Source organism: Phaeodactylum tricornutum, genomic scaffold (genome assembly GCF_000150955.2).
Source record: "Phaeodactylum tricornutum CCAP 1055/1 PHATR_bd_31x35 genomic scaffold, whole genome shotgun sequence".
Classification (NCBI taxonomy): domain Eukaryota; phylum Bacillariophyta; class Bacillariophyceae; order Surirellales; family Neidiaceae; genus Phaeodactylum; species Phaeodactylum tricornutum.
In genome coordinates, this window is record NW_002238035.1 from 121,926 (window position 1) to 136,979 (window position 15,054).

General features: G+C 46.5%; 6 protein-coding genes across 6 annotated transcripts; 3 read left to right on the forward strand and 3 right to left on the reverse strand.

The window, feature by feature from the left end:
• Positions 1–68: 68 nt before the first annotated feature.
• On the reverse strand, positions 69–2,203 carry PHATRDRAFT_bd714 (predicted protein). The gene is made up of 2 exons (XM_002176294.1): positions 1,767–2,203; positions 69–1,680 (listed from the first exon to the last, which is right to left on the reverse strand). Exons 1-2 carry the CDS (start codon positions 2,133–2,135, stop codon positions 202–204), a joined length of 1,848 nt encoding a protein of 615 aa, XP_002176330.1. The 5' UTR covers positions 2,136–2,203; the 3' UTR covers positions 69–201.
• A 566-nt stretch (positions 2,204–2,769) lies between these two features.
• PHATRDRAFT_bd1677 (predicted protein) lies at positions 2,770–4,901 on the reverse strand. Its single transcript, XM_002176295.1, has 2 exons — positions 4,456–4,901; positions 2,770–4,366 (listed from the first exon to the last, which is right to left on the reverse strand). The coding sequence occupies exons 1-2, from the start codon at positions 4,816–4,818 to the stop codon at positions 2,891–2,893; spliced, it is 1,839 nt and encodes a 612-aa protein (XP_002176331.1). The 5' UTR covers positions 4,819–4,901; the 3' UTR covers positions 2,770–2,890.
• A 1,706-nt stretch (positions 4,902–6,607) lies between these two features.
• PHATRDRAFT_bd474 (predicted protein) lies at positions 6,608–8,425 on the forward strand (the record flags this gene model as incomplete). Its single annotated transcript, XM_002176270.1, has 1 exon — positions 6,608–8,425. One exon carries the CDS (start codon positions 6,608–6,610, stop codon positions 8,423–8,425), a length of 1,818 nt encoding a protein of 605 aa, XP_002176306.1.
• A 519-nt stretch (positions 8,426–8,944) lies between these two features.
• Positions 8,945–9,439, forward strand: PHATRDRAFT_bd719 (predicted protein). The gene has a single exon (XM_002176271.1). The coding sequence runs from the start codon at positions 8,987–8,989 to the stop codon at positions 9,338–9,340; it is 354 nt and encodes a 117-aa protein (XP_002176307.1). The 5' UTR covers positions 8,945–8,986; the 3' UTR covers positions 9,341–9,439.
• A 370-nt stretch (positions 9,440–9,809) lies between these two features.
• On the reverse strand, positions 9,810–11,342 carry PHATRDRAFT_bd1350 (predicted protein; the record flags this gene model as incomplete). Its single annotated transcript, XM_002176296.1, has 1 exon — positions 9,810–11,342. One exon carries the CDS (start codon positions 11,340–11,342, stop codon positions 9,810–9,812), a length of 1,533 nt encoding a protein of 510 aa, XP_002176332.1.
• An 878-nt stretch (positions 11,343–12,220) lies between these two features.
• Positions 12,221–14,603, forward strand: PHATRDRAFT_bd1680 (predicted protein). The gene is made up of 2 exons (XM_002176272.1): positions 12,221–13,218; positions 13,291–14,603. The coding sequence occupies exons 1-2, from the start codon at positions 12,277–12,279 to the stop codon at positions 14,302–14,304; spliced, it is 1,956 nt and encodes a 651-aa protein (XP_002176308.1). The 5' UTR covers positions 12,221–12,276; the 3' UTR covers positions 14,305–14,603.
• The last annotated feature ends 451 nt before the right edge of the window (positions 14,604–15,054 follow it).

The window sequence follows — 15,054 nt, forward strand, 5'->3', positions numbered from 1 at the left end:
GCGCGAGCTACGTACAAAAAAGTGTATCCTCTGGCTATATTTCGCAGTTTCGCTGTTGGCAAATACTGCCAATAGCAATCATGCGTTAAGGTTTAGGGTATAAGAATAGGCTGAGGTTTTACATGGGAACTACATCAAACCAGAAGCGAGCGCGACAATTTTACAGATTATTGCTTTTCATGAATGGGTAAATTGCAGATCTCAAACATGATCTTCCGAGGATTCTTCGTCTTCTTCTCCATCGTCAATCTTCATGTCGTGTTTTGTTGCCATTCGTAGTTCGTCCTCAGACAGCATTGAGCGTTGCTTGGCTTCTTCCCACTGCGAAATCGCTTCATCTTCGCCATCCAGCAACAAAAGTTCCCAGCCTTCAAAAAAACGGGGCAAGAAAAACAAACGGGCCGGAATACAGAGGAGGGTCATCAGAGGGAAAACAATGGCAATAACCTTGAAGTTCTGCACAATGAAAACCAATGCAAAGAAGAAAATCTGGAACAAGGTATACTTGTGGATACGCGCCTTACTCATGTAGCGCGTGTACACGGTCTCGGGGTACTCGCTGGGCTGCATAAAGAAGAACAAGAAACGGTTCCAGAACTGCATATTGGGTAACGAAGACAAACCCATAAACAAAAAGACTCCGTACAAGACTGGCAGAGGCAGAAGCTTCAACACGTCCAAAGCCAAAATGGAGACCCCCACTAATAGATGAGCGAACAAAGGTGTCAACCGAGTTTCCTGGACAGATAGAAATTTGCCGTCCTTATCTTTGTCAGCCAAAGCATTCAGGTGGATGATGCAAGGCACGGTTGTGGCCACCAACCAAGGGAGTCCAAGCATACCGTTCACAAAGTTGAAGAATCCGCTCAGACACAAGTCGTAGTTGTAGGCTTCTCCGTGTTGCAAGTTGTGACTCTTGTGGTTAATCAGATGCCAAGTGATACCGTTATCGAGGAAGCACAAGACAAATGCGAGAACGGCAGGACCAGCCGCAAGGAAAGGGGCCCAGGCTTTGCCGTTGAGGTCAGAAAAGTCAACGAACCAACTGCGAGTACCGGCTGCGGCGGCCTGGTCAAGGCAGTCATCGGGGAAGAAGGTAAGGCAACTGGCATCGCAACAAGCAAAGGTGGGCTCAAAGCGCTCCGGGACATTGAGTCCCTCAGTGTCAACATTGTCGAAGAGAAGCTCCTTGACAAGCGTCCAAATCACAACGGATGCAGTGACCGCGAAGTCGTGTACGGAAGTGCGAATGCCTTGGTTGCAGAAAAACGGGGAGAACTTGAAGCTACGGAAAAAGAAGATCAGAGACGTTGTTCCAAGACCAAGAATGACGCTCAGAAGGCCAGTCGTTTTGAAGTCGTAGTCCGGATCGTCTTCAAAATCTTCATGTGATGGGTGGCGAGGGGCAAGATAGCGCAGAATACCGACATCGGAGAAGGGGTCGCCGATTGCATCCATGACGAAAATACTGACGATGAGAAGTGCAAAAATCTCATCAGTGAAACGAGTGGCGAGACGGACAAAGCGTGTCAAGTCAAAAAATCCAGCAAGAAGACAGTAACCAAAAAGCCAAGCACTAATCCAAGCATTGAATGACAGGAAGGGGATATCGAGAGAATCGGACATATTGTAGATCACGGTAGAGAAGGCAAGGACGGGACCGGTAGAACCAATGATGCACTAAGACGTTTCATCGACGGTAATGTTACGTGAGAATTCGTGAAAAGATTTTCGTCTGAATAAACAGAAATGACACTTTTACATACCGTAGGCATACCGCCAAACAGGGCGTAAGTACATCCGACCCAGGCTGTCGCAAGAATTGTTTCGATGGCTCCGATGCGGTTCTCGGTAACCTTTCCGTACACTGCACCAAAAGTAAGAGTAGGAGCGATAACGGATATAAAGAGAAGGAGGGTAACAGCGATCGTCTTTTGGTTGAGATTGATCATTTCGTCCTTCCAATGGGTGAGAACTGTTCGTTTCACGTCACTGATAATTCCTTTTCCCCACATTTGGGGCTTGTCCATGTGGACCTTTCCTGCGTCGGCGATTAAGTCGGCATTTCTGCTCGAATCGTAGCGCTTATCCATACTCTCCGCATTATGATCGTAAACTGTATCTCGAGGGGCCATGATGACGTCTTTCTTGAAAGAAATGATAATTTGTCGATTCTCGAGGTCTGTGTTTTCAAGGTTGATGCCGGAGGACAGATTATGAGAATTTCACAGGGACCGGAAAGGAGCCCTTCGTGTGGCTTCCTTCGTTTCGAAAAAGTGAACCTTGTACTACTCTTCACGCAGATCTACGTGTGCTCCGTCAGCCAGTTGCCTTCCCAACGCCGTTGTATTCCCATTCCAATCTGAAGCAGTACCAAGATGTCGTAGAAGTCAACGAGAGACGTCATCCTGCCATAATGTTGAAGTACTTCTCTTCGGAGCAGTCGACTACCGTATCTGCTACTCGGAAATGAACAATGCCACCTCGTTATTTATAAATAGATTTCACAACCGCTTGGGACGTGATGATGTCGGTCGTTCTGTTGATTCAATCTTACGTGGCAAAAGCCGGGCGAGCTATATGGGAGGTTGAAGCAATCACGGCGTTCGGAATCTAGATTCCCTGCTGCCAAAAGTAATATAATCATTTCCCAATGTGAGCCAAAAAAAACACACGACGTACAAATTATACTCCAAATCCAGAAGAAACCTCATGAGGTTGGAAGAAAATTGACAAAACTATACCTTGAGTTATACGGCAAGTTATATCTATAAAACACGTATTGCAAGAAACAACATTTTCATTCAAGTGCGCGTAAACGATGTGATTAGATGTGTCCCAGCGTGTAGCGCAAAAAGAGATCGCGAACAATTCTCTCAGATCTAAACGTTTAGACCTGCTCATCAGAGGAAGCATCATCATCACCATCATCTACCTTCATGTCGTGCTTAGTGCCAACACGCAACTCGTCAGAGGACAACATGGATTGCTGCTTCGCTTCTTCCCACTCGCGGATCTGTTCGTCTTCGCCATCGAGCAACATGAGCTCCCAGCCTTCAAAGAAGCGAGGCAAGAAATAAAGGCGCGCCGGGATACAGAGGAGCGTCATTAGAGGAAAAACAATAGCAATGGCCTTGAAATTTTGTACGATAAACACCAGCGCGAAGAAAAAAATCTGTATCAAAGTGTATTTGTGGATCCGGGCCTTGCTCATGTAGCGAGTGTAGACAGTCTCGGGGTACTGGCTCGGTTGCATGAAAAAAAGCAAGAAACGATTCCAGAATTGAATATTGGGCAATGACGACAAACCCATAAACAAAAAGACTCCGTACAAGACCGGCAGAGGCAACAGCTTCAGCACGTCCAAGGCCAAAATAGAGAGACCCACCAGCATATGGGAGAACAACATTGTCAACCGAGTTTCCTGGACGGATAGAAATTTGCCGTCCTTGTCCTTTTCAGCCAAAGAGTTCAAGTGAATAATGCAGGGTACAGTGGTAGCCACCAACCACGGTAAACCGAGCATAGCGTTCACAAAGTTGAAGAATCCACTCAGACACAAGTCGTAGTTGTAGGCTTCTCCGTGTTGCAAGTTGTGACTCTTGTGATAGATCAAATGCCAAGTGATACCATTGTCGAGGTACACCAGCACGAAGGCAAGGAGAGCCGGTCCAGCTGCAGCAATCGGGACCCAGCCCTTGCCATTGAAGTCGGAGAAACTCACGAACCAACTACGAGTGCCAGCAGCAGCAGCCTGGCCAAGACAGTCATCGGGAAAGAAAGTAAGGCAACTGGAATCGCAGCAAGCAAAGGTAGGCTCGAACTGATCAGGGACCTTAAGACCCTCTGTATCAACACTTTCAAATAGCAGCTCCTTGACGAGCGTCCAAGTCACAACGGAAGCGGTGACCGCAAAGTCATGGATGGAGGTACGAACGCCCTGATTGCAGAAGAAGGAGGAGAACTTGAAGCTTCGGAAAAAGAAGATCAGAGACGTTGTTCCGAGACCAAGAATCACACTCAAAAAGCCAGTCTTTAAGTAGTCGTAATCAGGATCGTCCTCATTGTCTTCGTGCGAAGGATGACCCGGAGCCAAGAAACGAAGGATACCGACATCGGAGAAAGGATCGCCGATGGCGTCCATGACAAAAATACTGACAATGAGCAGAGCAAAGATCTCATCGGTAAAGCGCGTGGCAAGGCGCACATAGCGGGTGATGTCAAAGAAGCCGGCAATCAAGCAATACCCCAGTAGCCAAACACTGATCCATGCGTTGAAGGTGTAGTAGGGGACATCAAGATTCGTAGACATGTTATAAATGACAGTAGAGAAAGCCAAGACGGGACCAGTGGAACCGATAATACACTGCCAATAGTAACCGGAGGTTTTGTCAGAGAGTGATTGCGGGAATTCTTTTTTTGCCAGAGATAGTACAGAGCAGCATTTTTTCTTACCATCGGCATACCACCAACAAGAGCGTATGTGCACCCGACCCAAGCCGTAGCTAGAATAGTCTCAATAGCACCAATTCGGTTCTCAGTGACCTTTCCATAAACCGCACCAAAGGTGAGAGTCGGGGCGATGACGGTGATGAACATGAGAAGAGTAACTGCAACGGTTTTCTGGTTCAGGTTGATCATCTCGGAAAACCAGTGGGTGCCAACGGTACGTTTCACATCGGCAATAATGCCTTTGCCCCAGAGCTGAGCTTCCGCCAAGTGGATTTTACCAGCACCTTCGATGAGATCGTTGTTGTTGCTCGAGTCATAACGTTTCTGCGTATCGTTGTGGTCGTAGACGGTATCGCGTGGGGCCATGATGACGTTCGAGAGTTCAAAAGTAATGAGAAAGAGAGGCGTGCAAAGGTTCTTGAATGCGGCTTGTCCAAGGGGAAGCAAGGCCGGAATTGTGAGAAGAAGGCAAGAGGTTCCAACGGGAGATCGAAAATGTGAAGGAAATTTTTCCTTGTAGTGGAGCTACGCAGATCTACGTGGATGCTGTCAGCGTTTTGTCAGTGAAGGTTTGGAAGTAATTCGCTGAGGGAAATTTCTGTACTATTGTATGTAGAATGCTACAGAAGACGTCAGTGTTTGCTAAACTTGAAGTTTGCGTGGTCAAACTAGTCGATCGCCTTATCTCATCGTGGGAAATGAGCAGTCCGGTACTCCATGATTAACTATTGTTGTTTCTCAATGGATAAGGAAAAATGGCAGCTAGAGAGAGCTGATGATGTTCGTCATTCTCCTGAATAGAATCAACGTGGTAGGCACATCGTGAGAGCACAACGAGAAGGATATGTCCTACCCGATCTTTCTGTATACCGCTTATCTTTCTTGACCTTCCGAAAATAATAAACACGAGGATAGTCCATGTCTCATGATGTCCTCGATTGCAGTGCGTACGTAAGCTTGCCTTGCGACTTCAATTTCATTCTATGTATTTAAAGAACACTGCAGAATTTCAGTTGCTCAACCACGTCCTACTCCACAGACGTCATTCATCGCAAAATTCCTATTGGTAGATTGGATGAGTTTGCACACGAATTCTCATCTCATCGACATACGTCATGGCATGAACCGAGGCTTCGCTGATGCATACATCCTCAGCCGACTGACTGTATGTCAGAGACATGTTGATGACAGAAGATTCTCCAGAGTTCTCCGTTGTTGTCCGAGTTCCATTTGTCTCTCCTGATTGCTCGAAACGTCAGTCTTGCCAAATACGTCAATTGATGATGTCAGCAACGTGCGGGAGCCGTGTCTGTCCCACTGTCCTCATCCTCGATCGAATCCCAACTTAGGTTAGTCGTGGATAATTGGAAGTGACGTTCGCCTCTCTCTGTTGCAGTCCGAAGCGTGTCTTTTCCAAATCGATCCGTGGCGTCCCCATACCGACCGATTCGTGAGCCGGGACGAGACAATTCATAGGTCAAACCTCTCTCTAGAGCCTGAACTGACTGTGAGAGACTGTAATCTCGAGGGCCCTACCTGCCAATCTCGAATTCCCGTAGCCGTAAACAAATCATCCCGTCAAAGCTTTTCTTTCTTTTTTTGTCGACTATCTATTTCGCGAGAAGTCCTGAGCAATTAGTTTGCGTTGTTAATTGTCTGACGACTTTCTGGCGTTTTTTTACTCTTGTCGCGTACGATGAATTACTGGATACTGTGCGTACAAGCGGCGCTCACGATCTCGTCCTCTACCTATGCCTTCGTCGTACCAATATCGAGGGTGTCATCGCACCATCAGATCATGACAAGGTTGAGCGGTACTAGCACCAGTCAGTTGTTAGCGACCACAACGGAGCCGGATACGACACAATCAGAAGGGTTGTCCTCTGCCGATCCTCTCCAGCCTGCAAAATCCCATCAGCCGTCTCCCCAAACGGACGATCTTATGTCTCAAGAATTCATGAAGGCAATAGAGCTCGAAGCCGAGAGGGCTGTTCAAGAAATCATTGACGAAACCTGCGAAATAGACGAAGAGACTGGTGGACCCAAGGACGAACTCTGCGTGGATGACGTGAAACGGGAAGGGTTTCGCGCACGTACGAAGAAAGTTATTCGTGAATTGTTGCAACTGGTGGGTAGTTCCAACGCCGCCGCGGACATGGAACTTGATGAAAACGCCAGTGAAGGAGAGGTACTGGAGCGCGGTTGGGAATTGCGCGCTAATTCCTCATCCATTGTACGGAACGCGGAAGTTTGGAAGTTTGCTCTGGCATCGGTGTTTCGCGTCCTCAAACCCCGCAAAATGAAAGCAAAAGGTGCTTCGGAAGAGGAATTGAAGAAGGCTCAGACCGAAGCAGCCGAGTTCATCCGTGATGGTTTGCTCAAACTTGGCCCTAGTTTCGTGAAACTGGGACAGGTCATTTCTACACGTACCGATGTTTTGCCACCAACCTATACGGATGTATTGAAGACTCTGACCGACGATGTGCCCGGTTTCAGTGGAGAACGAGCAAAGGAAATAGTTGAAAAGGAACTAGGCAAACCAGTCGATCAAGTCTTTACTGATTTTTCTGCGAAACCTTTAAAGGCTGCGTCGTTGGGTCAAGTGCACACTGCAACATATAAAGGTCAAAAAGTGGCCATTAAAGTGCAGCGATCTGGCTTGAAAGAATTGTTCGACATTGATCTTAAAAATTTGAAGAAACTTGCTGTTTTACTTGACAAGTTTGATCCCAAAACGGATGGTGCGGATCGTAATTGGGTTAGCATATATGAGGAATCGGAGCGTTTGCTCTACCTTGAAATCGACTATTTGAACGAAGCGGATAACACCGACCGGTTCGCCAAAGATTTTCAGGGATACGATTGGGTCCGAATCCCTAAAGTAATCCGAGAAGTGACAACACCTAGGCTGCTTGTCATGGAGTTCGTTGAGTCTTTCAAATTGACAGATATTGAAGAAATTAACCGTAATGGCTTGGATCGTAAAGTCATTTCGAAACGAGTTGCTGATGCGTTTTTGCGCCAGATAGTCGAGACCGGATATTTTCATGCCGATCCACACTCGGGAAATCTTTGCGTTGACAAGAAAGGAAACCTTGTTTATTATGACTATGGTATGATGGATGAGCTTAGCCCCAATGTAAAGGCTGGTTTTCGTAAATTTTGCACGGCCTTGTTTGCCGGAGGTCCCAAGATCTCTGATATTCAATTAGCTCAAAATGCGAAAGAACTTGTTGCTGGCGTGGAACAGGCCGGAGTATTGGCCAAAGGTGCGGATCGACTGGCGGTAGAAAAGTTGGCCCGTTACTTTATGCGAGCTTTTAAAGACAAGCAGCTCGGAAAATCATCCGGCAATATCAAACAGACCATCGGTACTGATCTTCAGACTTTGACTGAGAACAACGTTTTTAGATTTCCAAGCACGTTCACCTTTATATTCCGTGCTTTTGCTAGTGTTGATGGTATTGGGAAAGAGCTAGATAAAGACTTCGATATTGGGAAATTGGCGCAACCTTTTATCGAAGATTTTACGGAAAGTTCAAAAAAGTACAAGTCCGAAGCTGACAAAAATTTCCAGATTTTCGGAAAGGCGACAGGCCTGAATGTAGATGATATCGAAACAGCCATAATGCAACCAAAGAAGGTTGCTTATATTGAGGAGACGATGCGTTCCATGGAAGATGGAACCCTGAAAATTAGAACACGGTCACTGGAGAATGAGAAGGCTTTGGAGCGTGTCGGACTAAGGCAGGGTATAATGGAAAATGTGCTTCTTGGATCGCTCTTTTTCAACATGGCTGGGTTGGCTTCAAGGACTGTTTTTCGGACAGCGGGAATCGTTGGCGCTTCGTTCTTCTTGTTTCAGGCCCTCATGGCAAATGCGAAGGTAAAGAAGTTCGATAAGACGCAGGCGAAATTCAGCTCTTCCGGATCTTTTGTTGAAGACAACAAGAATACCAAGAATAGTAATTGACAGTGACTGCGAATGCTGTTCTCATGTTTCGTTTTATAGATTTGAATTTGAACAAAATTAAGTGTTGTTCATGACTGTGTTTTGCGGCAGATTCTCTCGATCATTTCATGAAAAAATCTCCTACAAAAAGTTAGGAACACAGGCTTACAAAGCGCTTCGTGTCGGAGCAATCCGGCTTCTAATGCTTCCTTTCCTCGCTTGTGAACACTGTGCAACAACATTTTACTCGATTATTATGCGAGTTTAGTCAGTACCGTGACGTTCCATAAGTGCAGTCGAACTTGGTCTCTCCGTGTCACCTAATTTGGAAAAAGTTTCTTTTCCCAGAGCGAAAAAGCACACGGCAAAGAACCGCAAGCACTTTGGAACACGAGTCTTGCCTCACAGTCAATCTTTTTGTTCCTTTGAGTCGTGACTTTATGGTGTTCGCATTTCTCGACGTTCTTAGAGAGGATTTCACGCCATATCTTTACGGTTAGGCCCACTTGTTTCTCATATATTTTGGTAAAACCACTGTTCCACTTCTAAAGACCCTCTAAAGAGCGAACTTTGTAATCCACCATGCCCCTCAAGCAACTCATTTTCACTCCTCAAGATATTCAAGATTCTAGCGAGCGCCCAATAACGATGGTGCTGTTGGTGGACGAAGACATGTATGAAAAGCAAAAAAAGGACAAGTCTATTCCAATGGTGAATGTTGTCGACTCGTTCCAAGTATTCAAGTACGAAAAGCCTGGTAGTTCAGGGCGTTTGGCCAAACCGACGAAAGAAGAGATCGAAGGAACGTTTGGAACGTCGAAGGAAGAAGATGTTGTTTTGTTCATGTTAGAAAACGGTACATTACACGGGAAAATGGTTTTGGAACATGACGCTCGGAACTCGTACCCCGGTAAATGGGAATCTCGTTCTCACTAGTAGTGGTAATCCCATACGCTCTGACAATTTGAACGGGATTACTGACATCTAAGGAAGATTGCTGTAACGTAATTATTATTTAAACTTTGCGAATACCCCTCAATCGTTTTGTCGTACTGGTGGTTTTTGTATGGCTCCAATACCGGATTTTTTTTCCTCGGAGCAGCTCATTGTCCCTTTCTCTCCCTCAGTACTTCAGCCATGTTGTCGATGTGAATGAAGGTGGGAGGCTTGAAAAAGTACTAGTCGCCGAGAAAGCGGAATACGGAGTCAATTTCTTGCAACAGCAACACCAGGCTATCCACGCCAGGTTTCTGCCCTTCAGAGCGACATTTTTGAATTGTCAACCCATCTCGCATCGGGCATATAAAATCAGACGTAATGTTGTAGGAAGCACTCTTGTATTTATCGTGGTGCAGTCAAGTCACGTACACGTTCTTGAATGAGGGCTATTACTTCACCCGAGCTGTCACAGACCCCGGCCGGCGGTTACAAATGCTCGATCCAAAATACTGCCGATGTCGTGTGCTGCCTTTAGAAACACTGTCAAGAAGTCTTCCAGTACCGACAGCACGGAGTAGGTGAACTTAGATGAGGTGAATAAGATCGATTCACCTAGGGAATATATTTGCAAGATGAGGGTTTCTCCTGCTACTTGGCCTTGACTTCGTAACAGCTGCCAGATTGCGTGAAATCCATGTCCTGGTTTAGCCGCCAGTAAAGTTAGATAGCGTGACAATGTCTCCCAGATTGATTCGTAGTTTCCGTAGCCATGCGCAGCCGAGGCAAAATACCTTCTATGCTTCCCAATAGCGCGATTACTCGATGCAACCATGTAGGCCCATATCGAATGAGCGGCCATGCCAGGCAGCATACCGATTCGCGCCAGACCGCTAGTGGCCACATCGCATGTCCACCTTCCTAGTGCAACGGCTTGCCGTTGAAGTAGTTGGAGCGGGAAAACAAGGACTGCGCCAAACGATCGAAAGAGCGCTTTTAATTGCTGTCCCGGCCAACAGGCAACGCGCGATATCCCTGCTACGGTATTTATCTGAAGAGATCGCGCCGCCGTTTCGAAAAGCTGGGCTTCACTCTCAGATGAACGAGCATATCCCATTGCGACAATGCCGAAAGCGACGAGCCCGACCCCAGCAGCGGTAAAAAGTATTGAAGTCGCTGGCCGCACAGCGTCGCCAACTGTGTTCCACAGGGCGTCGCGGGCGGTTTGCTGTACCACGTCATCACCAACAATGTCCGATGCGAATTCCATGGTGTGTTCTAATACTTCTGGATCGTTCAAAGAACGGTGAGCTGAATTCGTGATGAGCGCCTGCACTGTCTCCGTTACCGTTTCATCTCGCCCCAATTCCTGAAGTAGTTTAAGTAAAGACAGCTTAACTTCCGGTTCTTGTGTAAGTTCAATAAGAAGCTTTTGCGCGGCAATTCGCACTTTTTCATCTTGAATTGCAATTTGCAGTATATGCACAACTTGCTTGATCGTTTCTGGATCGGAGACAAGCTGTGTCCACAATGCTTTCACAAGTCGGTTAAGAGCAGATTGGACTTCAGGACTCTCAAAAATCTGAACCACAAAAGATTGGGCCGCCTCTTTTAAAGCTCTGCTTTGGAGAACATCTTTGAGCATATATTCGACGGCGTTTTCGCGCTCTTCGACACCCCATTCCTGGCGTACTAGTTTAGTGAAGTCGTCAACGGGATCATCTGTGGTGACGAGATCTTCCAGGTCATTCTCCGAGTTTTTCATTTGTCGAACGACGTATGGCGCAGTGAGAATGAGACCCAACAAGGTCACAATCGCTACGACAGACAGCTGGTCGCCCAGATTCAGATCGTGCACCACTCGTTGAATTCGCTGGTTCATTTGTGCAACGATGGGGGTTTCGGAAATTTTCTGTTGGAGGTGCTCTTTCGGGTCGAAGGAAGAGGTTTTGGCGTCCAATTCGGGTTTTTCCAACAATTTGCTTACACCCGGTCTATCCATTCCATTGTCCTTTTCTCTACTCATCCACCGCAGCGATTGGATTACAGGGCGTTGTCGCACGTCAGTTTTCTGGTGCGAGACAGGAAAGCGCACTAAAATGTTCCCATGAATAGGAAGATTATGACAAGAGAAATTTCTTTCCGTTCCGGTTTTAATCAGTCTACCGAGGAATACTGTATTTGGAAACGAACGGGTTGGAATACCTTGAGTCCGTATTTCCCTATTTTGACGAAAGAGATCTTTTCCAAAGGAGGCATTTCGAAAGAGACCATTTCTTGCGGCCACAGCTCGAAGCGCTCTCATTGGATCGATATCTAGCAAAACTGTTTCTCTCCCTTCGGTGCAACACGGCTGCAGTGAAGGATGAAATCCGTCGTAACTTGAAATAGCTGACAGCCGAGATGATAGGCAGCCAACAGAAAACCAGAGCTACGCTGTTTCTCGGTTCAGAGACGCTTGAAAAAAAGTTCGACGATGGAGGTTGGCTTGGGAGTGAGACACATTCACTTTGTCCCATCGTTCGGTTGAAACTTTTTTCATTGGTCTTCGTGTAGTCTCACATCCATCGATGACTGTCAACAAAACTCATGGAAAACTGGAAATTAGTAAAAAGGGTTATCATACTACTAGGGTCTACTTTCATTTCGACTTGTAAATATCTTACTGTTACACAGTCCATTGTTTGTGACTGCAAGTTACGGTTTACGTTTACAGTTAGTAACGGTATTCTCCGCCATCTATGTAGTTCTTTGAATTCTCACAGTCAGTCCAGCTGCGGATGTGGATGCGAGGAAGATTCGATGGGTCGTTTCATGTCAACGATACCGAACTATTGGTAGCATCTACGATTTGGCTCTGTGTACACAAATAGATTCGACCCGCCACTCTAGTTACGAAGCATACCGACTACATCTCCCTCGCACCAAACGGTACCATGCAGAATGATCAGGACGAAGTACCTACAGCTTCCATTGCTGTATGGATTGGTCTCACCTTAGCCACATGTCTCTCGTTCTGGGGTCAGGCGGTGGTGACCGAGGAACGCTTTGTACCAGCACTCAACGTGGTGGCGAATCTGTTTTCTATCCCAGATGATATCGCCGGAGCGACACTCATGGCAGCCGGCGCGTCATCCCCCGAGCTCTTTTCCTCCTTTGTTTCCCTGTTCATCACTCATTCCAGCCTGGGGCTTGGAACGATTGTAGGGTCGGAAATTTTCAATCAGCTCGTGATCTGCGCTGGAGCCGTATACGCCGCCAAGTCGGGATCGCTTCAGCTCAATCCAGCGATCCTGATTCGTGAAGTCGGCTTCTACGCTCTCGGCATCGGACTTCTATACTACGCACTTCGCGATTCGGCTCCGGATCCGACTGATCCTTCCGGAGAAAACCACATATACATTTCCTTCGGCGAATCAGCCTTGGTCTTTGGCGGCTACGTATTATACGTCATTGTGTGCGCTAATATGGAAAAAATCGTTTCTTTATTCGATAAGGGGACGACCAGACGAGACGGAATGGCCCATTATGGTGCGATAGGCAACTTTTCCAAACATGTTCTGGTAGGTAGCGACATCCGCCATTCTGTAAAGATTGACAGCCTACCTTTTCTACAAAACCAATCATTGGCTCACCAAGAGCCTGCAGAGAATTTTCACGAATTGTACTTGGGTAGGATGACAGAAAGAGCATCCATATTTCAACGAACAGGTTCTTCGACGATAAGCGAGGATGTAGGAAACGGGAGCTTCGGTGGGAGTGCTCGCGGGACAAGTTTGCTGGAAAAATCTTTACGGCACACAGATCTTTTCAGACTTATGGTGAATGAGGTTAAGCCTAGTGATCAACACGGGCTTTATGATATGGAGATCAATAAGGTATGGAATTCACGAGCTTCTCGTTGATGTCAGTTGCACGTACGTACCATATCTAACTTTCGTTTATTTCAGGTGGAAGGGCGGCTCTCTTGTTTCATGTGGCAACGTTCCTATTTCTACAACAAGGCCCGTATGGCTACGCACGGTTGGCACTTGCGTTGGTTTACTCTGACGAATCACAAAATGGTGTCCGTTCCGGATAGAACTGATTTTGAAAAACACCGCATAGTTTATCCTCCCTTCACTGAAGTTTCGGTTGATGAGGCTCGTCTCATCATTCGAATCGAAAATGAAGTTGGGAAACGCAATTTTTACATCATGGCTCCGTCTGCTGAAATCCTTGCCACTGTGGTACAGAAAATGGACGACACCATGCAAGGACACGAAGAAGTTGAAAGGCGGGCGACAAATGGTACAGGTGACAGCGAGGACCTGGATGCTACAGAAGCGGCGGAAGATCATGTACCTCTCATTGAATTACCAGTGGGAGGTTCAAACATGGAAATTGCCCTATTCTTCCTGCTGTTCCCGTTACGATACTTGATTCACCACACAATTCCTGACGTCCGAACTCTAGACCATCACGGAAACCCAACGGCTACATTGCCAAAAGCCTTACTTGCATCTACATCTTGTTTGGTGTGGTTGATTGTAGGGTCTTACATTATGGTCGCTTCGTTGGAAGCATTAGCTGCCTTGATGGATATCCCAGATGCGGTTGTTGGAGTTACGGTGTCCGCTGCAGGCACTTCATTGCCAAACTATGTTGCATCCAGAGTAGCTGCACAAAATGGTTTCGGAAATATGGCCGTCTCCAATGCATTCGGGAGCAACACGTTCAACATCATGGTAGGGCTTGGGTTGCCTTGGATGCTTTACACCAGTATTGGTACGGGTTTCCAGCCATACCACGGACTGCGCGACGAAGGCATATTGCAGAGTGTCATCGTTATGGCGTCTGTTTTAATGGTGTTTGTTGTTCTTGTCTCACTTTCCAAGTTCTTGCTCTACCGGTGGCATGGAATTGTTTTTGTTATGATGTATGCTGGCTACCTCGCCTTTGCCATTGGCCAGGTGTATTTGTAAGAGGAGGCGAGACTTTCCCTCGGAAGCCAAGCCAGCTGTATTGTTCCTACCTACTGTTCGATGCCGTCCCCAAACTTGTTCTGCTTTATCCCGGATTTTAAACGGGTGTATTGCCATTGCCTTGTTGACTGCCTGTGACGTTCTATTTTTAAAAGGTGTGGCTGTATACGAGAATCAGAATTTGGGCGTTTTCACATATTAAAAGTGTTGAAAAAGTTTTGATTCATCTGCAGGATTGATTGTGTTTTAATGATGGAAAGTGAGATTGTTTCTAATTAATGTAAGAGATAGCAATATTTCTTACATTATGTTGGTACATGAGCAACATTCTACTCGTTGCGTTAGGGTTTGAACTTACATTACAGCCTACTATATTGTCGGCCATCTAGTTATATACCTCTATACCGAATGTAGATTGATATATGACCCGGACCTCTTCGGGGCATTTTCCCTCAACCTAGCTCAATAATTGCCATGGTCCTGTGCTCTGGATACTCTTTCGAGGCCGGTTCCTCTTGCTACTTTACCTATTGAAACGAAAGGTGCGTATCTCAAATGTAAAACCTATGCTAGAGACAGAATGCTTTCTTCAGACAAATTTGAGATATTGCAATAGATGCCCACATGACACTGTGGCCTGCAAATACTGCTGAGAGCTGCACAAGCCAGCGCGTCTGAAAGGATAGACAACCATAGGGAGAAACAGGGATATCGTGCGTAATAAAAGAGGTAAGCGCCACAGAGAGAAAA